Raw genomic sequence first — 23,317 nt, 5'->3', positions numbered from 1 at the left:
CAAAAATCGAAGCAATCTTCAATTGAATCGATTCGCTCTCTGCATTAGTTAGTAAGTTATTATATAAGTTCCCAGTACACATTCCTTTTTCCCCATTACACAATACAAGTAGGTTTACAATTTTCCCTACACAAAAATCACAGAATTGCGGAAGCGGAATTATGTCTTCATGGTAATAACCAAATCATGTGTATAATAGTGCTGAAAAGTCATCACTTGTGGCTGGACACCCAATTTAAATCTTAATAATTTAATTTTAACTCATATTCCAATAAACAGTTATTTAAAACAAAAATACAAAAAAAAGTATTAATATAATCCTACACTGAAAAAACAACCCTAAAAATTTTAAAATTACAAAAAATACCTGAAATTTTTTCCCGACATAGATAATTAGATAATTAGACTAAATTCCACCTAAATCAAAAATGGTGTTTGTACTCGTATACGAATTTTTTTAGTATTTTTATTCGAAAATTATCCTGATTCTGTGATGATCACTAATACAGCACTTTTTTGTAGGATTTGTCATTATTCCACTACATTGAAGTCTATTTTTACGTAGTTTAATGCGTTTTTTACGCGTATTTTCGAATTCACGCAGAATTTTTTCACACGGATTTTCAAAGCTAAGCAGATTTCCGAAGGTACGAGTTTTTTTCACGCGGAATTCCGAAGTTACATGTTTTGTTTCAATGCGAGTTTTCAAAGTTAGGCGGTTTTCTTGGCTAGTTTTAGAAATACACGAAGCATCGAGATCTGGTGTTATCGCAAAAATTGTGTTCAGTCGATTTCGGAGATCTCAAATTTTTTTCAAGTCGTAATGTCGACTTTTTTCAAACAAATCTTTGTCGAGATAACACCACATCTATTTTTTACGCGGATTTCCAAAGTTTCGTGAATTTCTGAAGTTTGGCGATTTTTTTAAGCGGATTTTCGAAGGTAAAAAGAAAGACTTCAGTGTTCAGTTATTTGAAAAAAATTGGCTCTTCTTTAAAGACAGCCCAGATCAATTTTGGAAAAAACAAAGTATGCAAAGTGACATTTTGTGACAAAGTCAGGCCCGTATTTTCGTTTCGGATTGAGCCCCATCAAAACTAAAACATCCATTACCTTTATGTATCTAATTCTTGGTGCGTCCTTAGTACATGAGCTGTCAACATAGAGCTCGCTAAAATTTCTCTGAGAAAACAAGGACAATTTTCACAAGTTTTGGTTTCATATGGTTTCATAGATTTCTATCAAATTTCAGCCAAATCCGACTTCTGGTTCCGAAACACTTTTGATTTTCGTAGCCTTTCGATCCGATTGATGTGAATATTGAGATATGAAATATTCCAGAATATTATGTATTAGTGCAATGGAAAAATTCTAGAGAATATACACACAACTAAAGTCTTGAGGAGTGGCAAAACTGCAAAAACTTTCTCAGCAACAAAAACAATCTGGATGCCGTTTTGGGTACATATGTATTAGACCCCCTCAATGATCATTGGTAGGCCACCACAATCCACAAGGCTTGCAATGAAGCGATATTTTTTTAGAATTTACTGCAAAGATCATTCATGAATAGCATTAAAATGAGTGGTCCGAGATTGTTTCCTTGTTTTCACTCATGAGGAACAGAATAAGTCTTCTTGACGTTCCTCAAAACTACTCCATTAGGTAAGTCATATTAGTTGAAAGCCATGCAAACTTACTTCGACGTTTCCCGGTTTTACATCTATTTCTAAACATTTGGGAACAAACAAGCGCAAGGATATCGTGACAGTTTGAGGAAGCCAAATTGGGTGAATAAGGCGGATGGGGAAGCAATTGGAATTCTAAAACGATGCTCTTATGTGCCACCGTGTTGTCAATCTTTTCAGTATTCAACCGCTCCAATAATGCACACTAATACTTACTGCCGATGGTTTAATTTCAGACAATCCCAGAAAACCGACGTCGTGACCTGTTCGACCCTTTGGACATTAGCTTCAACACTTTGTTGGATAACCATTCTGTTCTCTGGCGTGTGATAATGGATCCAGGTTTCGTCTACAGTGCGCTCGTGTTCGTTTTTTTAGTCTTGAGTATCCATGGCATCCACCAGATATCTTTTTCAGCTGCAGAATCTTACTCAAACTATGGTAAACTTGCTCAGTGCTAATCGTTGTGGCATTTATAGCTCGCGCTCCCTCTCTAGTTATTCAGCACCATTTCATGAAATTTTAACATTGACCGCCCGAACGGTAGGCAACGGGAAAGCAACTTAGGAATAGAACTGTTTCCAGCACTGCTCGTATCTTATGCAAGTTTCTCGAATATAAACCTCAAAAATTTAACGGTAAAGCCAAAGCTTGAACTGTCATCATAACAGAGTTTCTGTAGCAATTGTCATCGACAACAATGAAACAATAGAAACATATTACTCGTTGTAATCTTTATTCTCGTTTTTTTTCACAATCAACATCATATTAAATGGTTAAAAAAATCGTTCGGGAATCACAAAAATAAATGTTTTATCTTTCATTTCTGTTTTTTTTTCGTCATTAGTTCTACCATTCACATTGAATAGGAGTTTGTGAGATCTACCTACAGTTGTAAATACGATAAAGTCTAGTACATGACACTACATTTCCAGTTAGTTTTCAAGCATCATTGAAGTGACAGCGAAGATTACACGTAGCCATTTTTGACAGTAACTTTTCTCCATACTAATGCTGACTCGATAGTTTAATGCCCGGATTCATCACAGGAATCGTTCCTTCTCGGAGAGGAATATCCAATTCGGAGAATGTGTTTGCGGTGACCTGTGTGACGAAAGGAAAAGGTTACTGTCAGAGTGCCGATTTCGGGAGCAAAGACAGTGACACCAACCATGAGGGCTCAATGCTTCCAGCCGTAAATTGTTTGTCAAGGGTTAACAATTGCTTTCGCGGCGCGAGGCGGGTAACGGAAAAGGGGTTGGCACATTTCGGCGATAGTTATATTTTTCTCTTTCTTTTCTTGATTGTTACGGTTTTGCTAGTTTTCGAAGAGCCGCACACCCCTCGGACGTCGTAGACTACCACGAAAGTTTGATGTTAACGGTTTTTCGTCGTCACCGGAAGCCCCCCGTCCGACTGTCTACTAGTGCTAGTAGCAATCGCGGAGGGCAACCGTTGGACTGATCAGGTATTGGTTGTTGAAGATGCTGCATTTGGCCGAATCTCACTTGTACCCACCGGTGTGCCGGGAACAGTACGAGCTGGAACCTTGCGAGCTGGAGATCGATCCGATACGCTCCGAGGGGTACACGTGATTCAGGTGGCCGATGTCCAGCGGTTGGGGAGCCGGCGGCGGATGTTCCGGTGGCGGTGGCAGGTAATCAACCCAGTTTGGGGGAACTGTTGAAAATAAAAATCATGTAGATATCGAAATGTTAACAGATTTAGTTTTGTCAATCATTAAACATGGTTTGGTTTGCGAAACGAGTTGAGAGACGATTACTGTTTACCTTGATTACTGTTGAGCGGTCTCGGATAACCATAGAATGACCGGAAACTTGATGCTGTAGATGAGAAAGTGTCGTGACCTTGGAAACTTATGTCACCGTTTTCACTACGAGGGATCCCATTGATTATCATCGTTGTGGCATAGGGAGTTGGACTTTCAGGCGACTGTCGAAACAAAAGTGCGTCAAAACGACGATTCGGGGAATGAATAATATAAATATAAGAGTATAACTCACCTTCCTGCAGTTGTAGAATGATGTCACCCCCCTGGGATCGACCTCCGCGTAGTCAGTGCCCCCATCTGACAGTGCCTGATTCGGGTAGATTTGGTTTCCTTCCAGTAATTTAATCGAGCTTAGGCCCGAATCCTTGTCCGTATCGCAAGTCCGCCAACCCCGATCGATCCAGATTCCGTTATCTTTACGCATCACATTCAAATTGGGAATATCTCTCCGAGCCCCGATGGGAACCGTAACCACAGGTTTGCCCAGTCCCTGGCGTCGCTTGAAGAAGATCACTCCTCCGACGATCGTAAACAGCAGAATTATGAACAACGAAAGAACTACAAATATCATGAACCAAGTCTCGTGTAAAAAGTTATGATGCCGGTGATCATCATAATCATTATAACTATTGTGAACACCCTGTGGAACGATCACGAACGAGGGGTCCATCACCAGATGAACAGGCTTTGAGTACGGTCCCAAGCCCACTCGATTGTAGGCGACGACTCGAATACCGTAACTGGATCCAGTCGTCAAGTTGTTCAGCATAACCGAAGTCGTACTCGAGTTCAGGGTCATCTGCGCCAACAGTTTCGAAATGTTACCGGCCTTCACCTGAATCTTGTACCCTTGCAATACTCCATTCAACGAATCCTTGGGCGGTGGACTCCAGCGGACCCATCCCGCTGTAAGGTTGAACATGCCTGTTTGAACATTACCCGGCGCTGTCGACGGAACATCTTCCATCGTTTGCACGATGCGTGCATTGCTCGGTTGACCTTCCAAGTTTTTATAGAATGGAGTCAGGAAGAACTCGTATTTGGTAAATTTACCCAAATTCGAAATGATGTGGCTCTCGACTTCGTTGTTCGGAATGGACAGCATACTGTAGCGTTGACTGGAGGAATCCAGCTCCCGGTAGCGTACGTAAAATCCTTCCACGTACTGCTCGGAACTACTGACGTGCAGCAGCCACTCCAATCGGACCGATGTGGACGACAGGGGAATGATGTCGATAAGTTCCAGGATCTGAAAGCAAATCAATGGTATAAAGTCTATTTAATGGCACATCATCGCGTGTACTGCGATAGAGACGAATATTCTAGCGAACTCCTCTGGATAAAATTCAATAGCATGCTGTGGGACCATGTATTCCAGTAGCTTCCGAGCAAATGGAGTGAATTTTTTCGTTTTATCACACATTGTAACCCGTTACTCCGGAACCGGAAGTCGGCTTTGAATAAAGTTTCATGTCAGGCTATGGCACTATCGGACATTTCGAAATTCGTGTTTTACTCAATGCTATTAGCTCAAAAAAATATTCAAAGACAGCAAACATGAGAAGGGAAAAATTAAAATATTATAGCAATAAGACCGATATTACCTCAAGTTTCTTGATAAAAACTAAAACTAAAACCGTTAGAGATACCACAACGGCGTCTTCAGCAAAGCTGTTTGATATAAGTTGTTCTTTACCCCAATACTGTTTATATCAAAAGAAACTGATCATTTGTCCTGAAGACATCGCTACTCTAAAGTATAAGCCGAGGCCTTAAATTGCTTTGTCCTCCTAAAATGTGGATCAAGACCACTGTGCAATGACAGGCTTTGCGCTACATACACAAAGACAATTACCGATCTCGACGAACAGAATCGAATGGTATATAGAACTCTTGGTGGCAAAGTCGATATTTATTGTGATTCCACTACTTTTCTTTAAACGAATGATGACAGATTTTTCTTTTCTGAAAGTACAAAATGAATTCTTTATTTTAACTGCTGGACTATTTATGAATTACCACGGGCACATAAAAACATCACCAAGGCAAACTCAGAGAAAATCTGCTCAGGAAAATGATTATTTAACGTAAAAACCCATTCCCATTATTTCCATCATCAAAAGAACTTATCAAAAGTCCCTCCAAATTGGCAGTCATTTGTCAGAAATTGTACTGAGGGCTAATCCTAGCGTGAAACGAGCTCTACCCTGCACCTACAGGAAGCCTATAAAACACAGTATGTTATAACAGGAGCAATCACATTTATTATCATGAAAGAGGAAGCCCAATTCTCAGGGCACGGCGAGATTGTTCAGTCAGTCAGTCGGTGTCATCAGTCGAGTGTGTCCCATATGCCGCTTATGCGACGCCTTAAAAGTAGGTCAACTCATAAATCACAGCGAGTGAGGCTTATCCCATCTGCCACCCCCCGTTTCGCATCAAGTCAAAGGACGAAACAAGTAACGTGCCGAAAATGATGATGATAATGATGAAAGGTCAGTGGCCCCGGGATCGACTTACCTTTCCATTGAGCACATTTCGGGCGCTGTCCAGTTCCTCGGGCACGCTGACACGGTCATCCGAGGATAAGGTTCGAACCGGTGCCGACAGGGCCGAAGGAGAGGAGAACCCGTATGCATTCTCCGCTCGAACGGCAAACAGGTAAGTGGCATCCGGCGACAGTCCCGTGACGGTGGCCGTATTTCCAGCGATCTGGCGAAGTGCAATCCGCCATCCATCGTTACTGTCGTCGTCCGGGCTGAACTGTTCGATGGTGTAGGTGAGGGAAGGAGTAACGACCGGACGGGATCGATTATGACCGCGGCTCAGCCAGGCCAGCGTGACGTTGTTGTTGGTAATGTTCAGTGGTTTCGGTGAACCGGGCGCCGATGGAACCAGTTCGGCATTAAACAAGCGTTGCTGCGAAACGGCGAGGTTGTCCTCGATCTGGGGAAACGAAAGAAAAACGATTGATTGAGATTCAAATTTCTGGCGGGCGCGACGTGGTATCTATTTTGGAGCTTTCGCAAGCGAAAATTTTCCGGAATTAAGTAGTCATACCTATTTGATTAGAAATTAGAAGTAACAGCAGAGATGCCAGATATTTTCATAGAAAATCTGTATTGCTTTGCATAAAAAATCTGTATTTATCTGTATTCACTAATAAAATGAAATTTCTTCAATAAAATAATGCTAAAATAACAGATATAATAAGCATTCATTCTTCACATTTTCGTAAGTCATTGCCGCGCTCAGAATTCAACGACGAAATTAAATAGTTTGAAAATTTTGACTTCAAAAGTTGACTTGGAACCCAACGCCCAATATTCAACGTCAAGTCAAGTCATACAACTCTCGGACTGACAAAGTTTCATGATGCCATGACTTGAATATCAGTTCAAATTGGTTCCAAATTATAAATGTATTTTAGTTTTCATCATCTGCAAGAAAGATCTCCATTTCAATGTGTTATTTGTCCGTTGATTAATAATTTTTTATCTCGTCACTGCAATCAAATACTAAAAGATACATTTAGAGGTTTTGTTGGTTTCTGCAAAAACTGTGAAATGCTTTAAGCACTGACTCATCGAAGGCGAAACGCGAAGAAATAGAAACAAAATATGCGCAAACCAACAAAACCCTTAAATGTTTACGTTTTGCGACGGCCAGTAATAAGCCGTCACTCGTTTACGCCTGAGACATCAGGAATAATATGGCACTTGTGCAATATTATTTGAGGATTGCATAAATAGTGCAAACTTTGCGTATGCTTAGCGGTATAATTTGAACTGCTAGGCGCGAGATGGCAGTTAAGTTTGAACTGCTTTAAGCACTGACAAGCCGAAGACGAAACGCGAAAAGAGAAACTAATAGATAGCTCAGGCGAAATAGTTTAACTTTTTCTTTCTTACTTTTTGTGACATCTGTATAAATCTGTATAAAATTTAGAATATCTGTATAAAATCTGTACTCTGTATTAAATCTGTATGCGTATGTAAAAATCTGTATAATATAGATAAATCTGTATAAATGGCGTCTTTAAGTAACAGTAACCGTAATTAAATTTGCAACAAGCGTAAGAATTTTAACTGATTTGACTGAATCAGGGATGCCATTCATACAGATTTATACATGCACATTCAGATTTAAACAGATTTCTCAACAATAAAAAAATGGAAAGAAAAATTTTTTTTTTTCGTTCGAGCTCTTAGTGACAAAATAAAAGTTTTGAGATCATGGGATGAATTACAAATTGATCTAAAAATCTTTAAACGGTGTTGGTAGTTTAAGTTGAGCGCTGAGATCCCACATCAAATTACCAGCGACAGTATTTCAAATTGAAATTATGTTTTGTTGATTCCGATCGTTGATGAAAGTTGGAAAACATTTAATTTCGTCGTTGTAGACTAAGATATGAATATTGAACGCTTATTCATATTATTTTGCATTATGAAATCATAAATTTTTGGAATAACATTACCTCAACAAATTTTCATTTTAAAAATCTCGGTTTAATAGTGAATACAGACAAATACAGATTTTCCATTCTGGTTAATACAGATTTTATATGAAAATATCTGGCATTTCTGGACTGAATTGGTACCTTAACATTTGCGAACAAACTTGCATATAATGTAATTTTTACATGCAAAATCGTACACAAAAATGATTTGTATCGAATGTTCACTCGTATACTTTATCAAGTTTTTTTTTCTAAGCAGTTTGTTTTCGCATGGATGTTGGCTCTCGTTTGCTTAACTAATGGGTTCAAATTGCAAAGCGGGGGCAGAATATCAATACAGATATGGAAAATTAAATTTTCTTACCAGAAGATAGGCGCTCCATGATGAGATCAACGTTGTCGACGATGATTCCGACCGAGGGACAGCATTTCCTAGTCTGGCCACACAACGATACCAGCCACTGTCCTGTTGTCGTAAATCTGAAAGCAAAAGAGAAATAATAGAATTACATTAATTGAAGTTGCAAACCAATCTGAACTATTCTCGTAATTGTTCAAAATGCAGTACAAACGTCTACGAAGGCAATTGCAAATGTTTGTGATTGTTGGTATTCAACTACGTTGATGAAAGATATATAAAAGAATGCCAAACAAAACTGTGTCTGATATTTTTCAATCTACTCCGGTTCCAAAAAAAAGGCTGGAGGTGTCATTGCATCTTCTATGGCTCTATTCCATTTTGAATTCAGGTTTTATTTTGTTTGCTCAGTTTAGCCAGATCCTTGGAAATCTCCGCAGGTTGTTTTTTTATACCACAGCTTAAACCTTATGGTCGTTCATCGATTGTTGTGATTTTGTGCCGGGTTGGCGATTCAATGGATTGGGCGTTGGTCTTTTACAAGACAGTTGGTGTATGTTCGAGGCATGACTTGGAAGGAGATTTCTAGTGTCAGTAGGACCGTAGCACCAGCCATGCAATGGTTCTGTAAGCTATGAATTGGCTGCGAAGTCTGTGTTGAAACAGAAGGTCAAATTCCACAAAATAATTGTAATACCAAGGCTTTGCTTTTTACATGTTATTTTAATTTCAATTAAATTTTTCATGTTTTGCTTGGTTTATATCGTTGGGATCGCGGTATCCTAGGACAGCTCCAGTGATTCCAAACCCCTGCGGGTGGCCCACGTTTCCGTTGCTTTTGATTTCTTTACACGATTATAGCTGAGTCGGGGAGATTATGGAAGTCGTCCAAATCCTTTCAAAGAAGTCTGAATTTTTAAATCTTCTAATAACTCTTAATTTTCTCTGAAATCTTAAAAAAATAATCCAGATCTTATATAACTGAAATCCTTTTCGGTGTAAAGAGGGCCCATTCCTCTTTAATGACCGTAAAAATTTCGTTTCTTAGCCTTCAATGTTGTAGAGAAAAAGGAACAAGCGTAACTTACTAAACAGACGCTGAAAAGTGGAAGCTTTTGGAATAAATTTAAAAAAGCTTAGCTCACAATCAACTCGATTATCGCCTCGTGCCTGTTTTCAAGTTTGTCTGTATTGTATGTTTCTCGGAAGTCCATAAAATAGTAGCTAATGAAGGTTAACAAAAACAAAACTAAAAGGGACTGGCCTACGAGGTTGTCCAAACTGGTAACGGAGACTATAAATAGCGTACATTTGTTCTGAGTACTATTTGAATAGCAGTGCGTGTTGTGTTCCATATAAAGTTATTTGTATCTATGCGAAACATTTTTTCGAAAATAATTTTTTGCGGATTTTTAATGCCTTGGTGAGGATCGTGTTGGTTTTAATGACGAAAGGTGATGATCACGTTCATTCAGCACTCCATGATCAAGGTCATCAAGCGTTTTCATCGAATGCGAAGAAATATCGTTGAAAATATCTCTTGTGCGAAGCGAATGGCGCACAAATCAAACTCATAAACGATTCAATTGCTGATGTGTACATCCACCTTCTTTAAGGCATTATTGAGCCGCATAGAGTGCGGGTCGGTTCGATACAGATTCTTGTTATGTGGGAGCAATTTTCTTAAATGAGAAAAACATTCAAGAGCGGAAAACTTATGAGAACCATATGTATACAAAACTGTCGTCTCTGTTAGGGGAGACCATGGTAATGACTTGAAAAACAGGGAACATAAGAAATTGTTTTTTTTAGTTTCTACCACTAATTATCTAAAATATACAGTTTCATTTACTCGAATCGGTGCAAATTAATTTTTCTAAGCAGTAGGTGTAATTATATCGAAAATTTGTAGAAAATTGGTTAAGCTGTAGATGTTCAAAACATGACCACTATTAGTACGGTGTTATTTTGAATTCGCACTCCTTTCTAGAAAACAATGACTCAGTCCTACGCAGTCCTAGGTCTGATTAGAAAGAACTCAGTTTTAGATATTTTCTATAAATTTTCAGTACATCGAAGATCTACGTATAAACATTATGACGATGACGAAATATGGGGGATTGGATCAGCAAGTTCTATGTGTTGAGGGGAAGAGATTTTTACATTTCTCTTATCATATAATTGATATAAAATACTTTTAATCTATTTAGTAAACTCTTCTAGTTTACCAATTTGGTTGATTATAGCAGTTTCGGAGGCACCAGAAAAAGCGTTCAAAAATTTCAAAATATAATTCACATCGATTTCTCAGAGTTGGCTGAATCAATTTGGATAAGCTTTTATTCTAATAAAGAATCCTAGTCCTAACCCCATATGATCATATTTAATTTCATCGAGATTCAACTTCCGGGTCTGGAAATACAGGGAGACGAGTATTGAAAATTTGAATTTACGATGATCAACAGAAAAGTCTTCTTAGTAACGGCCTAATACTCCAAAAGTGAGCTTACATAGAGATGACTACGACGATTTTCATAAATGAAAGAATAAATTCGAAGGAAAGTCTCTAGGTTTCATTGAATTCTATGCTGTTTCAACAGAATCCGACTTCCAGTTCCGGAACAGATCCATGAGATTGTCATGGCTGCATGCTATACGATAAATTGAGCTTCGATGAAAAGTTCGCTCTACAATGCAATTACTGCGAAAACCGACTTTAGAACCATAGTTAGGAGGACTTTGTATCATATGAATTTTAAACTATCATTTGTGGTGACGATGTGAAAACTGTGATGATGTGGAACTGTGCTATAGATTGCTCCAAAAGATGGGTCTTGTTAGTTTGTTTCTGAAATACAACATGCATAAATTGCTTATATTATCAGTAGTCAGAAAGACAGTTTTTAATAAAGCTTTCTAATATGTGTGAAAACTGAATGTTCAAATCGTATATTATACCTTATGATAAAAAAGAACCGGAATTCTCATTTTGAAATTCCCGCGCCTGTCCAATCGGTAAACTTTTATTCTCTCAACGTTGGCAACACTTTTATACACATTCCGTCAAATTTTGACGCATATCGTACGATTAGTTTTTGTTTGGCGTCTATACAAAGAAGTTGAAAAATTTTCGTGTGGCGATTTTAATAATGGATGAAAATTTAGAACAACGGCTCGCCTTCGAAGCGCCATTCGGTCGATTGTTGTGCGGTTTCGACGTCATATTCATAGATCCACACCTCATCACCAGTTATGATGCATTCGATGAATGTGGGGTCACTATCTGCGTTGGAAATCATCTCTTTGGCCACATCAACATGACGCTGTTTTTGAATGAAATTCAGCTTTTTTGGCACCAGCCGAGAAGCGACGCGTTTCAAACCCAAAACATCAGTTAAAATGTGTTCGGCTGATCCATAAGAGATGCCCAACAACACAGCAATCTCTCTAATCGGTACAGAACGATTTTGAAACACGATTCGCTTCGCCGATTCAATGTTTTCTTCAGTAACAGATGTTGTTGGGCGGCCACCTTTGAAGTGTTTATACCACTCGTAAGCCTGTGTTTTTCCTAGACACGATTCACCAAAGGCTTTTTCTAATATTTTCAACGTTTCGGAACACTTAAATCCATTTGCAACACAAAATTTGATGCACGCACGGTGTTCTAAATTTTCATCCATTATAAAAATCGCCACATGAAAATTTTTCAACTTCTTTGTATAGACCCCAAACAAAAACTAATGGTACGATATGCGTCAAAATTTGACAGAATGTGTATAAAGGTGTTGCCAACGTTGAGAGAATAAAAATTCACCGATTGGACAAGCGCGGGAATTTTAAAATGAAAATTCTTATTTTATCATAAGGTATATATATATATATATATATATATATATATATATATATATATATATATATATATATATATATATATATATATATATATATATATATATATATATATATATATATATATATATATTTATATTCCATTTCGGGAGGAGCCAGGGGTACGTGCCTGATGAAAGATATGCTGCAATTTCAAAACAATAGGTGTCCTGTTCGGACCAAAAATTTAACGATTTCGAATATTTTTGTTGAAAATCTCAATTGATATAATTGAAACCAAAAAATACCATCGAAATCAATTGTAATATTGATAGTTTACGTTTGAAAAATGTACCGCAATGTTTTGGATCGGGTTTGATGTATAAATTCCGAAAATGGACTAGTGCAATTAGCTTGAAACCCAATAAGGCGGATTCCCACTGTCAATATACTTAAAATGGGAGCGGGTCATTTCTCCGAATGCCGTTTTGCCGGAAACCGTTTCACCGAAAATATTGTATAGAGCATAAACATTTCTTAATTTGTATGTATGGTAAAACGACCGTAAATGCAATGAAGTATTGCGTTCGTGCCTAACGATCTCTGAAGCTAGAATGTCACTGTCCGGACGTTTCCACATTTCAGTCCATCGTTCATTGAATTACTTCGAGATACATACAACACTTTTTTGTAGGATTAGTCTTTTGGTAAAAATAGTTTTGCCTTTTCAAAAGACAGTCTAGATCATTTTTGGACAAATAAAGCATACAAAGTGGTTTTAAGTGATAAAGTCTTCATTAACAGTAAGTTTGATTAAAATCTGAGAGGGTGCTTCCAACTCTGAATACGATTTAGTGCGAGATTCGTCTAAGCTTGAACTTATTCAAAAAAGATTTTTTCATATTTTTCTGAACAAATTTATGAAAATAATTGATTTTTTTCTATGATCTGGACATTTTAAAAATCAAAAAAATATATCATTATACATCGTTGAATCTAAATCCGTTGAAAAATTTGTGGGCCTACAAATAATTCAAACCCTATGACGAATAGTCGTACTTTGAGGCATCGATACTTTCTTTGAAGAATCGGGTATTTTTTTAATATCGATACTTTTGGTCTCGATACTTACAGTATCGCAACAGATTGAAATCGATTCTCATTACGACGGAACATTTTTTTTTCAATTATAGAGGCTTTAATCTCTAGGTCGTTCACCTCATCGGGCCAGAAAAACTTTTTAGCCCTATGTGCGGGGTTGGGAGTCAAACCCAGGTGGGCTGCGTGAAAGGCATAACGCTATACCCGTCCCCAAAGGAACATTTCTCGTTTTTTTCGTGAGAAAAAACTAAACGTACTGCAATCAAATGCAATAATTTTATGTTTTCAAGAAATACTGCAGATAAATCACACGTTATAACATAATGTTTTCCTAATTTTTACGTGATTGACCATTGTTTGTTGATATAAAAAAGTTGGCTGCATCGATTTTTTCAATCGTAACTAGTACCTAGTATTATTCAAATTGCTAGAATAAGAAATTATAATTAGATATAAGAATGTAGATGCGAACGGTGAAATCGGAGATAGTAATTATTAAAAGATGTTTTATCTTACACTAGTGGACAATAAAAAAAAAAACATACAAACAAACGAATCTACTACATAACTAAGGGGCTGTCCATAAAAGACGTCACGCCGCAAGGGGGAGGGGGGTGTTTCATAAAACGTGACCTTTTGTGACATGGGGAAGGGGGGGATGTTTTTGGAATGTGACGTCCAATATTTTCAATGAGCGCATTTTTGAAATACCTCATTATATTACTGCTTTGCCCTATTTCCTGAAAAAATCTCCACAATAAACGTTTACATTCTATAGGAAAACGTGTATTTGTTGATGTAAAAGCTTCTTCTTGTAAATTCGGAAATGAATGATGCAGGAAATCATTTCTGTTGTAATCACCAAAAGTGCACGGAGGAGCGAGTAAATTAACGAAATTAATAAATTTTGCCTAATATGAGTAAAAAAGAAAAAGATGCCTTCAAACGGTTTAACTTAAGTTATGCACTGACATTTTTTTCAGCAATTTGATTTTCTAGCATGGATAATAGTATTTCTCTTATCTGATTCTGATGCAGGTTATTCAATTGCACTCCATTTGAAAAAGGGCGGGAGATCAACGATTTCAGACGTTATCAAAATTAGCTCAAAATCACTACCCATTGTGTGACAGAAGATCAGTACCGATATTGATCGATGGGATTTAAAATTCACTGATCAACTGATCTTGAAAAGATTCTTCGGCAGTGATCTCGTTTTGATGAGGTTTTGGTCTTTATTTTCACAGCCTTGTATGCTACACTAAGGAAATATTATTCGTTACCTAAATCAATAATATATCTGTGTACCCCTAGGAGGAATAAAACAGATGATTTAAATGTTTCATCAATTCCAACCAAATACTTTTGTTAATTTATATAATTGATATTAATAAAATAATTCCGATGATTTTGTAGTTTTAGGGATATATTTTAATGTAATGACAGCATGTAATAAATCGATTTTTCCCTCATATTTGTATGGTTTGTCATACATATTGAGAATGTATTGAGCCGAATTTAATTTATTTTGAATTCGTGACATGTGACATAAGGGGGGGGGGGGGGGGGGGGGGGGGTTTGGTTTTTTTGGCTTTTGTGACAATTTGTGACAAAGGAGGGATGGGGAGTCAAAAATCGTCAAAAAAGCGTGACGTCTTTTATGGACAGCCCCTAACTGCACGGAACCCCTCGCGATCGTGAAACATCCAAAATATTAGTTGTTTTTCTGAATTTGATTGGTTAAAATTTGGTACAACTAATCGATTGTTGTTTTTTCTAAACTGTAATTTTGGTTTTTCGATCAACAGAAACGATGGTTGAAATAACAAAATTTTTGGTTGAAAAAGAGATACTGTCAGTTAGCCAAGACACACACCTTTCAATTTCAATAAAGATTTTAGTTACAACAACCGACCTTGTTTTTGATTTAACAGTTATGTGAGATGAAAAACAAATTGGTTTTGAATGTTTTAGATATTACGATTAGTTATTTCAACTTAAGCAAAATTATTGATTTTGAATGATAATAAAATATTCCTTATCGATATACGTTCTGATTTTTTAATTGAAAATTCGGTATGTTAAGATATTACCTTCCATCTATCGGTATGATACAAACTTTCTCAGCCCTTGCTTCATATTAAATGAATTATTCATTTTTATTTTTGTTTTTAATATACTGTCTTTTAGTAGTGCTGGTGTCAACTAAACTTTCTTATTTTGACCACTGTATTACTTACGAAAAAAAGTCGAACCAAATACACTGATTTTTATTTTTTGAGCCATTGCAACTTACAGTTTCAACAGATTGTTTGAATGAATATTAAACATTTTCAATTTAATCACTTTGTTCATACAATTTTTGTACATGACTTGAAGATAACATGATGCTCATTCATTAACATACATTTCACGATGAAGAATCAAGTTGATTTTAAGACCAAAATTCAAACGCATACAATTCGCTAGGTTCTAGTTTTGGTTAAACACGTTTTGTTAATTGTATCATCTCTAACGGCTATCAGCTCTGTGCATAGCACTACTTTATATCAATCGTTTCTTCTTGTAACACCAGAGCAGTAAGCAGTGTAGATAATTTATCATCACATTAATATTCTGACAACTAGTGTTATGATACTATACTGATACATTAATTTATTATCATTCAAAAGTTACTTTTCACGAGTTTTACAAACGTATAATAAGCTAATTTCGTTTGCATGAAAATGTTTAAGAAACACGTTTGAATTTCAACTAAAGCAATGGTGATTTTTGTTTTGCTTTATGCTGCTTTTGACATTAGACAGCATTAAAAACAACATATTTGCAACTACTTCAATATGTGTATATCAAATAGCAAATTGGTTGAATCAACTAATTATTAGTTAAAACAACAACTGCAAAAATCAAAAATTGCGAGATCGTAATTTTTTGATTGGAGGGTTTTCCGTGTGGGAAAAGGGTGAACATTATGGTTTAAACTAATAAATTTCAATATTTCACCAGGATGTTATGTCTTACAGTGTGGCAAAGGGCTACTTCTAACACGTTTTGGAATGTTTTTTTCCCAAATGATAATCTACGATACTATCAAACGATATGTCAGTAAACCTTCAAGCTCCGAAGGCAAACGTGCCTTTTGTAGATTTAAGCAAATCGGCATAAAATCCATTGTTTTGCATATTTCATACTCAGATGATCACTTTGTGGTGGTCTCTTTTATAATTCGCATTCACAGCCCATTCGAATGCCACCGAGAGCTATGAATTAAAGATATAATGATCCGTATATGTTGAGTTTCGTATCATCGGCTTTGATTCCCTGCAAGGGCGGCCATGCAGTATAGTGCGAAGCTACAGATCCGAGCTTCCGTTAACCCTCACTTTCACCATCCTCACAAAGCCGCATCGGAGGCCCATAAAGCTGTCTGTCTACCCCTTTGAAGCGGATTGCTAAACCCGAAAAACATGAGAAAGGTTGGATTCAGCTGCGGAAACAATGAATTACATTTTATGGCATCTTTCACACAGCCAGCAGCGCATCGAGATACGGTATCTACGTTCGTTCGTACCTTTATCTTGCTCACTTGAAGTTGGAAACCCGAGGCGAAGCTTCGTAGCCGACTCGTACGCTTGCACATATCCTCCGTCACTGTATTTCCACAATAAAGCTTCCATATTTATGTGCCATCCGGTTTTGAGTGCAGGAATGTCTACTGTCTCCTTTTCAGCACAATATTTTAAGGATTTTAAGAAAATCCAACACAAATCCACCCTGTCTGAGCCAAAGTATCGAGTCTCACCCGCACCCACTAATTTCTCCCACAATAATGCTATCCTGGCAAACCACCGGCCAAGATGATCGTCATTCTGTTCCCGGCAAAGGAAAATATAAAGTCAGTATTTGTATTTGTTTTCTAAACTTTACCGAACCTGTCCAATAGACTCTCCGCCGCCCCAACAGTGCTTAAGCTGGTTCATTCTTCTGGAAAATCTGTGATTCCAGTACGTATGGAAGTCAGACAGCATGACCGGAAAGGGAGCTGAGCCGCTATTTAGCATTTCTAATATGGCTAACTTTTACGGACTTCTCATCCTTACCATTGTTCGTTACTTTCGGAACCAATCAAAGTTAATATTTGAATTCGAATCAGAGTACAGAAGAAAACTATAGTGAAAAGTTTAAAGTTGGTTGATGTGGAAACGATGTTGATTTTTTTTTTATTCAGGCCTATTTGCGTACAAGCTTTACGTGGCCGAATTAGCCGATTTTATAAATAATGCATTTTTTGAAGTGGATCTCGTTGTCACTCTTTTTCTAGGAGGAGAGGAGCTTCCATTTCCCTCCTGCGAGGGTTTTGGGGCACTTTGTTCGTGACTCGTCTCGTCATCCATCGCCGCATCGGTGGTTTTGTTGTTGATTTCCGTCTTCTTTTCGTTTTCCTTGATGTTCGCAGTCTTGAGCACGTTGCTAGTTGCTGTAGATGCGCCTTGTTGTACATTGGTTGCAGTTGCTGGTTGGTTTGATGGTGAAACGGGAGTACTGCGCTCACTAGTTTCCATTGTTGAACGGTTGACCTTGTCTTTGGTTGAAGATGTCCTTTTCGCAGTTTCGGTGCAAGGTTTACCGTAGTAGCCTTTCACGCAGCTCACCGGGGCTCAATTCCCAATCCCGCACATAGGGTCAGAAGGTGTTTCTGGCCTGAAGAGGTGAATGACTTCAAACTTAAAACCTCTATAATCGAAACACAAAAAATTACTGTCTGGTTATTTTAAACCAAAAATGCTCTAACGATAACCAATGCTGCAGTCACTTGCTACTAATAAGTATTTTTTTTTCAATTGCAGCTCCCGAAACATCAGCAAAGACTTATCACTTCGATTCAATTGTTAAAATTGTGCTACTCAAACAAAATAACCTTTTACATCTGCAAGCTTGAATTTCTGCATAAATATTATTATTCAACTTGGTAGCAACGATCTGACGTTGTTTTCTTTGAGAAAGATCAAACAAATAGATTTTCGATAAAACTCTCTCTTTCCTTATTAATTTGTCAACTGAAGAAGTTTTATAAATCTGTGATTACCAAACATTACATTTTGTGGACCCCTTCGTACTCATAATAATTCTTCGCGGATCCTCAATTGCTGAAAAAGTAAAAGGCGGTTGAGTGACGTCTAAGACACCGAGATACAAGCGGTTCAAATTAGGTCCAAAAAATCTATCGCCGATAGTTCTATATTGGCCTGCTAGTTGCCGGAGAAGCAAAATAAACAGCTACTAGTATTCAATATACTCAAGGGAATATGGTATTAACACACCGCACACATACACAAGTAACTATCCAGCGAGGGAATGGATGTAAGTCTCAGTTTCATTACTCAAACACCTTCCTCGCTGGCAGCCAGGGGTTAACTAAAGCAAAAATGTATTCGGGCATATATTTATAGATTCCCTTTTGTGCTATAGTTCATACTGCGCAAATTGAGTTATAAGCGTTCAAAATTATGACAAAAAAAAAACCATCGTAATCCACATAGTGGTATGATAATGCATTTCTCTTTCTTTAAACCAGTCTCATGAATTTTTTTATCATTTTATGGAATAATTTCTGACACTAATTTTGGCTCATTTTTGACATCAATTAATTCAGATTGATTCGAGTGGTTCCTAAAAACATGCTTCAGTGTATATGTCACATACTCGGTATCGTTTTTCCAATCAAGCGCTTGGCATTTACGTTGCCCATTTATATGAGAAGAGGGATGCTAATCTAAAAAACGTGTTTAATCCACCTAGCAGTGAGATGATACCTTTTTTTATCAATCCGCATGTGATTTTTGCATGAATATTCTTCGGTATTTTAGTTCCCATGACATTATTTTAATGATTGTCTTTTTAAGCGGCAATTTGAGATTTTAATCACTCTGTAATGACGAAACTGCAAAACGGACGAATTTGCGTTGGATTGATTCAAGGTGTTGAATATCTCGAAGGTAAAAAGGTGACAAAACGACATATGCATACTCTAGAGTCGAGCGTATCAAGCTACAGTTAATTAATTTTGTCTTTGTCGATTTGAATTTTAAAAATTCATCATCCTACAATTCCAGAATCGGAAGTCAGAATTGGATAAAATTGGATTTATTTTAATTTAAACTTTTGTTTCTGAAATTCGATTTGGCTTTTTTTGAGAAAACGATTGAGCTTTGAGAAACGATTCGATACTGGAACCGGTATTCGAGAATCGGTGTAGCCGAAGTCAGATAAATTCACCTGAGTAGCTGTATTGTTTACATTTGTTTCAAAATGTTTGAAAATCAGTGTAGACATATTTGATAAATCCGAATCGAAAACTGAATACCACTACAACTGAAATAAGTTTATTTGGTTATCGACCATCAAAATCTGCAAACCCGATAAACCTGTTTAATTTATGTGAAATAGACATTTTTATACTATTCACCCTGTATCCCTGAAACCGGAAGTTGGATCGGACTGAAAAGCAAGATGTTTTATAGAATCTTAAATCGTTTCATTTGAATCTTAGATGATTCTTAGATTTTATTTGAATCTCAGATCGATTCAGTCATCTACGAGAAAAATAAGTTGCACTATTTCAATTTTGTTTCACATATCATCCTGTAGTTCCGGAACCAGAGGCCGGAACCAAACATAATTCAGGAACCTTGCATACAACTTTTCATATGAGTCTGAGTTTGTAGAAAACGATTGAGTCATTTCGAAAAAATTGAGTGAAATTATTTTAAATAAAGAGATGGCTTTTCGGTCAATTGGTTTCTCGTCAAAACATTTATTTTTCGTTAAAGGCCAACGGGCCTCGGACAATTTTTCTAACGTTTGAGCGAATTCTATACCTAGGGTGGTCACATGAAATCTCCGAAATCGAAAAAAATTTTTGATGTGAAAAGTCTTAGAATTGCGTGAAAGTGTCATCTTGAAAAAAAAATTCGGAAAATTGACTTTCTGGGACTTAGAAAAAAATCCCCATATTCTTCTAAGTCCCAGAAAGTCGCTTTTTTCGAAAAATTAATTTTTTTTTAGATGACACTAAATCTCGACGTTTCATGCAATTTCAAGTCGTTTGACATGAAAAAAATTTAAATTTCGGAAATCTCATGGTAATTTTTCAAGATCGAAAATTTTCAAATCTTTACCGCTGGATATTACCCCTTACCTATGTCCGATTTAGCTCAAATTTTGCATGAGAACTTTTTTCGAGTTGATGAAACTTTTAAACAATAGCGCTTAAAGAAATTAGAGGTGATCCCGAAATATTGGCACCCTTATATAAATTAGAGCGATAAAAAACAACGTGTTTTGTCGGAAACGTCACTTATACCATTATATCTCCGGAACCAAATGTCACAGCAATTTGATATTCAAACTTGATCAATGGCCTAATAGTAGCTTTCAAACGAGTCTAACCTTGTTAAAATCGGTTAAGCCATCTTCGACAAACTTGCGCGGTAAAAAATGAACGCGTTTTGTCGGTTACGTCACTTATACTACCATATCTCCGGAAACAAAAGTCACAGATATTAAATCTTCGAACTTGATCGATGGCCTAACAATAGCTTTCAAACGGGCCTAGACTTATTAAAATCGGTTCAACCATCTCCGAGAAACATGCTCGGTAAAAAAACAACACGTTTTGTCGGTTACGTCATTTATACCATCATATCTCCGGAACCAAAAGTCACAGCCATTTGATCTTCGAGCTTGATCAACACACACACATAGATCTCGTCGAACTGAGTCGAATGGTATATAACACTATGGGTCTCTGAGGCTCCGGTCGAAAGTCGGTTTTCCAGCAATTCTAATACCTTTCTAAAGAGAAAGGCAAAAAAATGAATGTGCTGTTTACTTCTCGAAAACCTGGAACGTGTGTAGAATGACAAGTTCAAGGAAACGAAGTCAATTAATTTATTCTCGACCTTTGGACGCATCATCATCATCATCATCATCCTAAAGCATTGATTCAGTGCTCATGACAGATAATAGATTTTGTTTATGTCTTGCTAATTTACGGTTACCGTTTGACCTAGTAGCTAAGCCGTCATCAGCGTTTTAGCCGCTGATAATGGCCGATGGAACGTGGTGGTGGTGGTGGTGGTCCCAAAAACAAAACCATTCGCACGTACATCGCGGAAGCCTCTCTTCCTTCGCTTATCGGCTTCGATATCATTTATTTTTTTCCAAGCCATATACCTAGAGCTAAGCAGTGATGAAAGTACCCAAAAATGGTCCTATAAAAAAGGTAATAAAAATAGCTGAGCTACCAACTTTTGTTTTTACTAGAGCTGAGTGAATGTGGACCCTGACCGGACCGGGATGCCTAATAGTCGATTCGATTTTGACAAACAGTTCGATGGGGGGTGATACCTTCGATAATGACGGTCGGCTGCTTACGCAAGGTGAGCGGAATAACAATGAATTAATACTTGAAGTAACAATAGAGCGCAGAGAAGCCCATTCCGTGTTTGAATAGGCGTGAAATTGGAAAAGTTTTTAATGAAGTTGAACGGCTTTTTTTGTTGTCGTCATCTGGTGAGTTTCAGCCAAAAATTGCCTTGGTGTAGTGCAGAATAATGATGCCAGAAAGTGGGTGACTGTACGAGGTTTTTTTTTTCAAAATAATACTGATTTTTGTTTGTTTGTGAACGAATCAATACTATCTCAATGCTGCTGGTTGAGGTACGATATATTTCGAGGGAATCGGAAAATTTTGCGAATGTCTAAACCAACTCGATTGTGATGATTGGCCTTCGAGAGCCCTTGAAGCCGTCAACAAATTGCGATACCATTCAAACAGATGGCTTTATTGTGCAAAATCAAGTGAAACCTCATCGTCGAATCGTCGAGTTCAACTTACTTCCTTGCTACCACATCAATTACCTGCGCCCCGTAAGTATTTCGGTACACACATGCACACTCCAAAGCATCACACCGAACTGCTATGGGGCACTTGAATCCTTGTTATAACAGTAGAATGAAGTTTCTCCGGATGGCGGATGGGAAACACAAACAGCCATCGTTCTATCTCATCTTCGGTAGAGTTACTCTTCCTTAGTCTACTGAGGTAGTACCTGTTAGGATCTGCTATTATGTTGGCGAGAGGGAAATCCGGACCAATAGGCAGTGTGGTTCGTTCCTCTTGCTTAATAGTAGAATTTTCATTCTACTTATCGGCTCAATTCTAGTTTTAAAGAAAATATTCAATTCGCAGAATAAAATGTCTCAAACCGATCCTTACGTCAATTTTACCCCGTTCGCCCCATTCGAATGGACCAACTCGCGAGCCGTCGCGGAGCTCATAAAATTTGCCCGTATAAATTTCCGTTTTTCGACTTCGCCATGACTTCCATCTGGTGGTACGACGACGAGTGCATTGCTATTCAGACCACGTTTCAGAAGCAGCTCAAGTGTATTTTCCAAACCTTTTCCAGGTTCGAAACGATTCTGTGAATGGGTATCTATCAAAACCTTGCCAGTCGGTTGCTTGAATAGAATGTGCTGTGCCTTGCTACCTCCGTCGAATGTAGCTGAAATCGGAAAATTGAACTCCACCTCCTTCGCCGCTTCACGGCGAATGGGGTGGTATAACGGTCTTTACCTCTTCACGAAAGTAAAGGATCTGTTTTCGCTTTCTTCATGATAGCGCTTTCAGAAGCGGTGAATAAATTTTATCAGAATTAAACCCCTCGTCCTGTCTCGTTTTATCTTGTCGGTTTCATCAAATTTTCGCGCTGAAGCGGATGGAGTGGGCGAGGCTCATCAAATGATTCACTTTTTTTTTGCTCGTCTTCAGACGATGTTTTTCTCGGGAAAAAATATGCAAATAAAGCCTCTATCGGCCGGTGTTGAGTGCAAGGAAGAAAAACCGTTCCTTTTTTTTCTATCAGCATCTTCGAGGGGAGCAGTTGAATGATCGTTTCGAATAAACTTCCGAGAATTGTTTTTATGATGGTTCAATGCTTCTCCGACCCGGAATAATGCAAAGGTGAGATTTTTCTACCTGTCCTAGGGATTCGAAGCAACAACTGCGTGCCGATGTTTGT

General features: G+C 37.6%; 1 protein-coding gene across 2 annotated transcripts in view; it reads right to left on the bottom strand.

Annotated features, from left to right (window-relative positions):
* Window positions 1-2,407: 2,407 nt before the first annotated feature.
* LOC131439103 (roundabout homolog 1-like) overlaps window positions 2,408-23,317 on the bottom strand; it is a 267,685-nt gene continuing 246,775 nt past the window's right edge. Inside the window, exons 9-14 of one of the 2 annotated variants that reach the window (XR_009231063.1) lie at window positions 8,307-8,422; window positions 6,001-6,426; window positions 3,713-4,729; window positions 3,479-3,641; window positions 2,860-3,368; window positions 2,408-2,792 (exon numbers count right to left, since the gene is read on the bottom strand). Coding sequence is in view for 1 of the 2 variants with exons in the window: in XM_058609716.1 (XP_058465699.1) it covers window positions 3,193-3,368; window positions 3,479-3,641; window positions 3,713-4,729; window positions 6,001-6,426; window positions 8,307-8,422 (1,898 nt within the window). In the remaining variant the exon portion in view is untranslated. Of the gene's footprint in view, window positions 3,369-3,478; window positions 3,642-3,712; window positions 4,730-6,000; window positions 6,427-8,306; window positions 8,423-23,317 lie in introns of both variants that reach the window. The other variant, XM_058609716.1, reaches the window with a different exon arrangement.

The sequence above is a fragment of the Malaya genurostris genome, chromosome 3 (assembly GCF_030247185.1).
Source record: "Malaya genurostris strain Urasoe2022 chromosome 3, Malgen_1.1, whole genome shotgun sequence".
Classification (NCBI taxonomy): domain Eukaryota; kingdom Metazoa; phylum Arthropoda; class Insecta; order Diptera; family Culicidae; genus Malaya; species Malaya genurostris.
Note: the sequence above shows the minus strand (reverse complement) of the source record. Positions and strands in the feature narration are given on the sequence as shown.